Here is a 10,356-nt window from a genome sequence, read left to right on the forward strand (position 1 = left end):
AACAGAGGCTCTGTAACTCCCTGGCCCCAGGGTTCATCATATCCAGGAGCCCCCGGCAACCACCCCCAAGCTCCCAAAGCAGCCACTGGGCTCACCCCGGCCACCCTTGCACCCCACTTGGCTCCAAGCACAGCTACTGCCCCACTTCCCAACTCGGGTGGCCTCTCTTCTCTCAGCCACAGTTTTCTGTGAATATTTATGGGAAACATGTTTGCTTGGAGGAGGGTTAATCCTTTTTCATGCAGAGCTCCCCTCCCTTGTCACAGGAAGCTTGTTGCTGAAATCATATTTTATAACAGATAAATAAAACACTGCTAAAATTAGGCTCAGAAAGAAAACTATCAGGGTTGCCTGGCTCTATTTCTTCTCCTGTGTGGCCGTCATCTGTTCCATAGAGCTGCCACTGGTCCTTCATTTCTCTTGTTAAACCTGTGGTTCTTGGAGGCAGCCCATGTCCCTGTCTCTGTCAGGATGTGCCTTTGCAGCAATTTTAACTTGCATCTGTTATTTCTGCCATGTTGACACAGAATCATAGAATCATCAAATTTTGATTTGGGCTGGAAGGGACCTTAAATATCATCCAGTTCCAACCCTGCCATGGGCAAGGACACCTTCCATTAGACCAGCCTGCTCAAAACCTCATCCAACCTGTCCTGCAATACTTCCAGGGATGTGACATTTTCTAAGAATTTTTCAGATATGGTGAATTCTCATTTCAAGCTGTGCTAGTTGTCTCTAATTGCTTCTAAGTAAGAATAAGGGCAACAATATTTGCCAATAATACAAAGTTATTCTTGATATTAAAAAAAATAACCTCTAATTTAAAGAACTGGAGATATACTTTCTTAGACTACCTGACCAGAAAGCAAAATGGCAGGTCTAATTGTAGAAGAAGTGGTATTTCAAAGTGAAACCAAATCCTACCTTCATATATACACTGATAGACTCAGCTTACTGAGATTACCCCTCAGGAATGAGGGGTTTTTTATTAAAATACATAGCTCACTAAAATATCAACTCAGTGCTTCATGGACTACAAAAAAGCAGTTAAAATGCTAGCAATTATTGCAAGGTAATGGAAAATAAATAATGTCAATATGTCTTTCTTGCCAACTGTGGTTCAGCAGCACCTTCGATGCACTGAAATTTGGTATACTTCCCATTTCCCTCATGTGAAAAATGAATCCTACAGAACAGTTCAGGTGGAAACACGGATAAAAAATATACAAAGGTATACATAAGATGAAGAATGACCGTATTAGGAGGTCCTCATATATGACTGTATTAGGGGCTTCTCCATCTGAAAAAAAGGGGGCTGTGATAAAGGCGTACAAGATCATGACTTGATGGAGACACCAAGGATCCACTGTTTTATCGCTTTCCCTTCCAGATCTTGGAGGCATCCAATGGGATGGTGTCAGGTTTGAATGAAGGTTAAGCACACTTGCCATACAATATTTTGGGTGTCAGTAAGTCTGCATGGGTTAAAACAGAATCCAGGTAAATTTACAGAATAAATACGTCAACAGGTGTCAGATGGAAAGGAAATCCCTGAAATGCAAATTCACAGGGTGTCAGTGCGTTCCCAAGCTTCCTTCCCCTGTTCCTTGTGCTCCTCCTCAGCTATTGGGTGTAACCAAGATGTGGTCAGACTAATCTTCAATGTGATTCACTCTTGCTGGTTTTACACACTTTTAAGTTGTATGTCTTTGTATGATACTGCTATATAATAACAAAATCTCCTCCAGACCAAGGCAAGTATTTCAGTTAGTGGCATGGTTTCCTCTGCAGCAGCAACCCTGCATGGAGCACAGCACATCTGGCGCAAACCTGGCAGCCAATTGAACCAATGCTACCTGCTTTGACACCTCTGTGACGCCTACTCAGCTCCCCAAAGAGCTGCAAGAACCCTTTAGACTGTTTAAATTACTCCCAAAGTTCACTGAAGGTAACTTAGGGTCTCAGAATTTCAACAAACTGCTTCTACCATGATTAGTTTCTACAGCTCCCAGTGATACATTAAGTGATACAGGCAGCATCATGCCTTACTGTCTTGCCTGAAGTAGCCAGTATTGTAAGTCTGGCTCAGCTGGAGGCAACGGTTGCCTGAGCCTGGGGTCAAACTCTGTGCCACGATAATACCCAGGAAGAATCATCATCATCATGGCTAGGCTTCGCAAACGAAGGTTTGGGAAGGGCTTTACCCATACGGGCGTGCCCTTCCAGCCTGCGCAGTGGATTTTTTAGGTGAGGCACAGTGTGCGCAGAACTGGCCCCACCCTTTAACTCCTGAGGTTCATCTGCCACTGCCAAGCGAGCTTGGATGGTGACAGTGAAATCCTCAGGACCAGAGCCTACAGCCTGGCTATAAAGCTTCAACTTCCTTAGTTCTGAGTTCACCTCATCTAGATTCAGACAAGACAAACCTTTGCTAGGGGTCTGGTTGAGCTCCCTCAGGAAATGAATGAAATGTATAGATGCTGAGCAAGTATTTTCACAGATACCTCAATCTTCCATGCCCAGGAATCCCTTCCAGATATGTTTCTTCATTATGTAAGCTTTTTCCACTTCATGACATCTTCTACATTTCTGCTGGTTTAGAGGTGGAGTTTTTTTGTTCTTTTCTGGGCTACAAAGCTGCCACTACTTGATACAGAGGAGAGAGTCAAAAATCTGATTCCTGGCAAATAGTACTCTGGTAGCTGAAGCTTCAGAGGGGATCACTTGCTGGGTCATTGCTATGTGTGCACTGGATAATTTGCTCTTACAACTTTAAAAGTATTGATTGATTATCTTGAAAAATCAACATGATCGTAGTTGAGTTTTCTTCCATAAGAGAACAAGCCATATTTTATTTCTAAAAATACAGCCAGATAAAAATCCATATACAGTTCTGTGTGGTTTTCTCACATTTTATTCCCATTTTGAATCTAGTGTCTCACTGAAAACTTCACTAGCCATTGCTAGTTACAAGGCATATGTGGACAAGTGCAAACTAATTTTATAGAAATAAAGCTCTTTGTTGTTTTGCTGTTGAAACTGGAATGGGTTTCCATTGTGGTTTCTGCTTGACCTTGATACTGTGCAGTGAGCACATGCTCTTTTATTTCCTCCAAGGAGAACTGTTTCTATGCCTCACTGCATCACCACCACCCACAGAAAGTGAAAGCTCTGCAAGCTTCTCTAAACTGTGGGAGCTCCAGGACACTTAACTCTCCTTTTCTGACAGAGTCTTTGCTCTCCTCAAAGTACAGGGAGGCAGAAAATGGATAGGTTACGTGGAGCATTGGATTTCTGCATCCGCCACCAAACTGTTCTGGGTTACAGCATTGTGTCCCTGCTCACAGCTGCCAGTGAGCAAATCTTCTCTGCTGTGGTGTTCAAATGTCCCTGCAATTCTGCAAACATGCTGTATGGCTCTGTATTCCTCATAGTGCCTGCCTTTATCCTCTTGCTGCTCGGCTACATGGTGAACGTCAGGCCATGGCGTCTGTTGACAGGCAGCTGCCCTCCGGAGAAGTGCCACGACTGCAGCCCCTGGGGAAACTGTGCCCGCTACTGCCAGGTGTTGGTGCCGGTGACAGCAAAAGCCTTGGTGGCCCCCTTTACCTGGATAGCAGTGGCCCTGCTCAGAGCCAACTTCTATGAGTGTGCAGCCAGTGGGAACAGCCTGATAAAGAACTTCATCTGCAAAAATCAAGGAGAAGAATGCCAAAATCTGCTGTTCAAAGTACCCTGTGATGAGCAGTTATCAACAAAGATATCAAATGAATTTCTCAGCCTTCAGGCACAGTCTCAGGTAAAGCCTCATCTCTCTTCTCTTCACACTATGGCCTTGAGCCCTGGCTCCTCAATGTATAGTGGTGCCTGCTGGAGACTGTAAGCAGTCCTTCTCTCTTACACTATATAATATCATGGACCAGAAGTATATGACTAGCAAAAATTCATTAGCAAATAAATGTAAGAGAAAAGCAATAGGTGTATATTTATGCTACTTTCTGGTTTTGCATGTTTGTATGGCAATTGTCTGGCATTGTAATTTACAAAACCTCATTCAAAGCTGGGCAGGAAACCAGCCTAGAGACTGGGACTTTCCACAGCAAGTTGTCTTCTCCATTAACTTAGGCGTGTAAGTTCTTCTCCTTTTCCACTTTTTACATCTCTAAATATTTCAAATTCCTGTAAGTATGCTTTGGTTGACGGGAAGCTGGGATCACTAGTAGAGGGAAGTTGATGACTCCTTGCAACAGAGAAATGGGAAGTGAAACAAATAAGCACAGCTTGTTTCACTATGAATCTCAACACTTGAACCTGTCAATAATTTCACACTTGTTTTCTAGAAGACTAGTTAAAATATATATCTGTCTTGTTAAAGTTTCTTGTGCTGAAGGCAAACTGCATAATCAAAAAAATAGCACTTGTGTGTGGGTGGTTTTTTTTTTTTTTGAGTGAAATGAAACCTCAAAATTGTAGCAGGACTTCAGTTTTGTTTCTAGGTTTGAACGGATCTTGTGTTAACTACAGTAGGAAAAGCAGGATTTGTAAATTCTTCTCAGGAAATCATTAAGGCTGGTTAAAGGAGTTAAGTTTGTAAGAGTTTGTAATTATTTGGATTTTTGTAAGTTCCTGTTTAGCACAAATATTTAGCATGGTCCTTCTCCAAGAAAAAGGCTGACAAGTGGCAAACTCTATACCACTGAATTCAGACAGGGTAGGAAAGGAGCAAAATCAAGGAGGACTGACTTTTACTTACATTGTAGTGGAATCTGAAAGAAACATCCAGTCACACAAAACCAGAAAAAGTGTTAGAGTATTTCTATTACTGACCACTATTTTTAATATTTAATCTACTGTCTATAAAATTAAGAAAAAAAATAACACCAACTCCTTTTTCTTTAGCATTCAATAAATTTTCATTGGGGATGGGGGGGGGAGACACCCTGAGGTAAAAGGGGATGTTGCAGGATCTCTGCCTTGAGCTTCCAGCTAAGAACCACTTGATGAAGGAGGCACCAGCATCTATTAGTACACCTGGTTTTGATGGGACATCTGAGACTTACCTAAGGATGTTAAAATCATATATAAAACAAGAATGAATTCCCATATTCAGTAGCCAAATCTGTGTCCTGCCTAAAAATGTACAGAACATAACTTTTCCTGTGTGTTGTGGCAACTGGCTGTTTTTGCAGGCTCAGGCAGTTACTTTGGACAAGCAGATAGGACATAGTCAGCAGTCTGTCTGATTCCCAGCACAAGGCAGGCAGGGTGATTCTGTACCCTCTGTATCATAAATCTGACCACAGCTGTAGAAACTGATGGTCACTATCTTGTCTTAAAAGTTAAGAAAACTGGATATAACTGAGGAAATAACCAGTTCACCTTCTCTTTTTTTGGTATTCATCCTTAATCCAACAAACCAGCTCAAGGGTGAAGAAGCTCTATATGGCTGAATAAATTGCATGCTGGGCATCCCATCTTTTGGCAGCAAGTAGACAGTTACATGCACTTCAGGGTGTCTTTGTTTACAGTTTTCATATTTTCATCAGTGCTACTTTCTATACTATGCAAAACTGCCTTTAACCTGTCTTTTTTCAAGCTGATAGGATGGTTCCTGATAGCCACCATCATGACTGTTGCACTGATTTCAACATGTATCAGCCGCTGTTGCTCCCCAGTCAGCTATCTTCAGCTCAAGTTCTGGAAAATTTACTCAAAAAAAGAACAGGAACTTTTTGAGATCAAAGCCAAAGAGCATGCAAGCAAGCTGGCGGAAATAAATATACAGTGCTTTTTTGAAGCCACTGACCCGGTGCCATTTCATACTCCCACCAATGAAGACTGGCAGAAGATTTCATTCTTGTATACATTCAATTCAAAAGAGCAGTATTACAGCATGATACACAAGTATGTGAGCACAAACAGAGGCAACAGTGACAAATTCCAGGAAGAAGGTGAGAATCCCACTGTTTTAGGATTCGTGGATGAAACACATGCAATTGAATCAGGGTTTTAGTGAAACAAATCCTTTCCAATGCTGGCAGTTTTTTAACCCCACTGATGTAAGAAGTGTCTTATTCTGCACTCTTGCTGAAATCTATGCTATTTTTTATGTAAAAAGATGACAGTTGTAACCCTCAGCAAATTTGGGTTTAAATATACTTTATTACTTTTGTTGAAGTATGTTTAAATAAATACATCTGTCACGATGGGAGTTTTCATATGTTGTTGTTCACTACGAAGAGCTACATATATAAAATTATCAGCATCTGCAAAGATGTCAGTTCATACTATTGGTCAGATTATTACTAAACATCTTAAGGCCACTTGACAGCTGGAGTGACAATACCAACACTTTTCAAAGAGACAAAAATGAATATAAAAGGTGATCACAATTTCAGCTCAGTTTTAGCTCTCACTTGACAAGCTTTCAGTGAAGCAGAAAGATATTTACTTTCAGGCAATTGCTCAAGGCAAGGACAGTATCTTTTAAAATCAGCGAAGGAATTAGCATTTTGGAGCTATCTGTGTACAACAAAGGGGTCCATCCAAATGATTTCAGCTGCGTATCAGTTTGAATTGCTGAGGAAATAGCTTCCAGTCTTTTCACCTCTATGTGACCAGGAGCTTTAGGTAGTACTAATGAAGCTAAAAGCTCCCATGGCAGTGAATTTTCATTACCACTGCCTGATCTTAGTCACTTTTTGCACCAAGCCTTCATAATTGTCTCTACTGCTCATTTCCTGCAATTGTGAAGCTCTTTAATGAAAAAAAACAGGTATTTGGATGAATGCTGCAGGGAAAATACACTAATGTTAAAGTTAACTTTTACATTCTTCCATTTATTTTTCTGAAAAGTACTTAATTACTATGGGATTATTAAAACATATAATCTTACATACAGTGGTTTTCCTCTGGCATCAGCAGCTAAACTACCTAAGCTACACCTAAGCTATGTTTGTTTGCCCCTGCCAAGTACACTAATTAACTTTATCCAGATTGGAGTCTAAATGTAAATTAACTTGTCTTGAGGGGGTTAGGCTTTTACATAACATGGCAGTATAGGTGAAGCTTACATATTAACAAACATTCAAAGCACAGTCACATACTTAAGGGTATTATAAATGTGTAATCCGTACTAACAAATAGTAATATTCTTATCAAATAACATCTAATATGAGCAACAAAGATACTGATTTTGAATGAAGAATGATAAAGTTCAGTTTTCATTTGAAAAGCTTTTGTTTAAGAGGGCATTTATGAGAGGTGAGTGAGATTGTTTCATCTGGGCTGTTGTTTTACTCCTCCCAGAAATCCTCTCTTTCTTCACAGTAAACTTGGAAACTATTCAGACAGACAGAAAGGAATCCCAAGAAGTTTTGTTACACTTCTTTTCCAAGGAAAAAGGAAGAGCCTATTTTAACTAGCTGAATATAATGAGCTTGGAAGATTCTTTCTCACTATAAAATGCAAAGATAATACATAAAGGGAAAACAAGATTTAATTCTGTGTGTAGATGAGTTTTTATTAAAATAATTCATCACAGTAAGTGACTTGCTCAGTGCTCTTTTCCTTCCAAGAAACTTGATAGTAACAGAGTAATTAAAAAAGTGTCCAGTTTGTTACTTGTGCCTCCAGGAAGCATGGTTCAGTTAAAAATGTTCCCTTTTTACCTCTCATATTGAAGAGTTCCTTTGTCCATTGACATCTAGAGAAAGATTAATCTACTCTCAGATGTTGTAAATGGGAAGGAAACAATGTCCTGGCTCTACTGTGATCAGTGTCCGAATGTTCCTTGACTTGCTGGGGCCACGCTTTACCTTAGAAGTACAATAAAGTACTTCAGAATAGACTGAAAGCCTTCTAGGAAAGCCATGCCTTATTTCACTTCCTGGAGAGAAGCTGCAGAGGAAACACCCTCAAAATTCATGTTAATTCTCTCAGCTGCATCTGAGTGGACTTTTACCAGTCCCACTCATGGCCACAACTCTCAGGCTTGTATTACCAAAGGTGACCAGGCTTTCCAAGGAAGACACAGAGCTGGCACTTCTAAATAAAATCAGTAAGACAAGGCTTCAAATGAGACTGTGATACATATATTCATATTTGCTGGTGATGATGACAGCCTATTTTTTCATGGATAAGGTGACTTTTGGGGGAAGGAAAAGGTTTATATCTATGTACAAGGAAAGGAGCAGACATTTATATATTGGTTTTGCACAGTCATGTTTGAATTTTGAGGTTTTTCCTCACCTTTATGTAATACTCATATCTTCTGTAGGTAATTACATTTATAATGAAAGAAATTTCAAAAAGAAGCCTCAGCATACTTGTGAGTGCTCTGTCAGACACCTTCCAAAGAACTAATCCCACTAAAATGAAACACTGAGGAACACTTCTATGAATATTCTACCAAGTGAGACAAGCAAAAACCAGTATGTGCATAAGGTAATGAATGCCAGCAACTAGTGGTAACATAGTGTAAATCACTAATTTTTCCTAATGTTTTTTGCCAGTTTTCTACCTAACATTTACTTAGTCCATCTTCACAGTACAGTGGATGAGGTGATCCAATAAATGAGGTGATTCAGAGTAGGAATAAAATATCAAAAAAACCCCACTAACAGCAAAACCTGCACTTGAGCATGTCTGCCCAGCATAGAGTTGAGCCAAGTGGAATTAGTGCTGCTTGGACAGATGTACAAGCAGGATCTGACAGGAACATGAACTAGCACCCAGCCTGGTCTGGCAGTCTCATGTCACCTCTTGGCTTGATCTCTAATCTGTGCTCCCTTGACTGGCTCAGGCATTTCTCCTCTATGTTCATTTGCACAGTGGAAATTTATCCTTCAAATCTTATCGTGTCTAAGTAAATATTTCTTCAGGGCATTTCTTCTGAAATACTAAAACCAAAAGAAACAGTTTTGATATTCTACATGGAGCATCACTGCAAATGTTTGTTGTTGAAGGAAGGGGAGGAAGCCTTGATCATACTAAAGCCAGCGTGACAACATTTCCAAGGTCCCAGGATGATGCTAGTGGTCCTTGCTTTAAAAGTATAGTATACATCCCAGATTTTGCTAGCTAATGTCTGCAGGCAGAAGTTCTTTAATAGGCTCCAAATACACAGAAGTCAGCTTACATGTCACTGCAAAGTGATGACTGATATTTTTCAGCTGGGTCAGACCTAGAGAGAAAATGTTATCATAGGTGTGTGCATACACATACACACACCTGCTGGCAAGTCTATGCAACAGATGTTTGAGAACTGTATCTCACAAAACAAGGACAGTATAGACTATTCACTTTCAAGATAGTAATAAAAAATTGAGAATATTTGGCTAGTACGGTGTTGCTGAAAAAAGTAAAAATGGCCATTGGCTTATAAAGAACCGTTTTTTGTGGTCAGCCACATGTCCATCTCAGCCAATTAGACATAACCTGTAAAACCCCCACCAAGAGCTCCTGCATCAGGCATTGTAATCATATAAATTCCACAAGACCTTTCAGACTTGATTAAAAAAAAAAACCAACAAAAAAAAACAAAACCAAAACCAAACAACCAAAAAACCACAAACAAAAAATCCCACAAAACTTGTTACTGGTTCTAATACATTGTTACACAATATTGTTACATTTTGTAATTTCTTACTGGTAGCAAAACTGCTGAGACCAAGACTGGGTAATGAATAGCTTAGTTTTTGTTCTGTCCAAAGTTGCTCTCTTAAAGCTCCATTACACTTTGTCACCACTATTAAGACATACCACAGGAGAAGGATTATCATGAGGATTGTATATGTGTATGGCCAGACTTTGCGAATGAAGATTTGGGCGTGGGTGTGCCCTTCCAGCCTGTGCAGTGGATTTTTTAGGTGAGGCACAGCGTGCACAGAACTGGCCGCACCGTTTAAGTCCTAAGGTCCATCTGCCATGGCAGAGCAAGCTTGGACAGTGACAGTGAAGTCCTCGGGACTGTCACAGCACCCAGTACTAACAGGGGCTGACCCTGCTGAGCATCTGAGATGTGACGGGATAGGATGGCAGGAAGGCACTGAACTGCCAGGGGACGGTCCAGTCCCCACTGAGACTCGAACTCAGGACCTTGGGATTCAGAGTCCAGAGTGCTTTCCTTTATGCCATGGGACTGGCCCATGAGGATTGTATAGATCTCGTGGGAATGAACCCTGAAGTCCCCAAGGGCTGCTCCTTTTCTACTTCCCAGTCATGTTGTGAAAAGTCCACTGCCAAGGGGAAGATGTTCAACAAGCTAGTGGCGAAGCTCAGATAAGAGCAGACACAATGACCACCAAACCAGGTGCGTAGCAATCTCAGAATTTTTATTCAAGTTTCCTTAGATTA

At 40.6% G+C, this 10,356-nt stretch overlaps 1 protein-coding gene across 1 annotated transcript; it reads left to right on the forward strand.

Moving 5' to 3' along the window:
* The first annotated feature begins 625 nt into the window (after positions 1-625).
* Positions 626-6,206, forward strand: LOC139668332 (calcium homeostasis modulator protein 6-like). The gene is made up of 2 exons (XM_071547879.1): positions 626-3,799; positions 5,597-6,206. The coding sequence occupies exons 1-2, from the start codon at positions 3,266-3,268 to the stop codon at positions 6,011-6,013; spliced, it is 951 nt and encodes a 316-aa protein (XP_071403980.1). The 5' UTR covers positions 626-3,265; the 3' UTR covers positions 6,014-6,206.
* The last annotated feature ends 4,150 nt before the right edge of the window (positions 6,207-10,356 follow it).

The sequence above is a fragment of the Pithys albifrons genome, chromosome 2 (assembly GCF_047495875.1).
Source record: "Pithys albifrons albifrons isolate INPA30051 chromosome 2, PitAlb_v1, whole genome shotgun sequence".
Classification (NCBI taxonomy): Eukaryota; Metazoa; Chordata; class Aves; order Passeriformes; family Thamnophilidae; genus Pithys; species Pithys albifrons.

What these genes read in the sequence shown, in the direction of transcription:
- LOC139668332 (XM_071547879.1), top strand. Translation starts at nt 3,266, where the DNA reads ATGGATAGGTTACGTGGAGCATTGGATTTCTGCATCCGCCACCAAACT. An exon ending in GCCTTCAGGCACAGTCTCAG is followed by an intron (nt 3,800 to 5,596) that starts GTAAAGCCTCAT and finishes TCTTTTTTCAAG; the next exon opens with CTGATAGGATGGTTCCTGAT.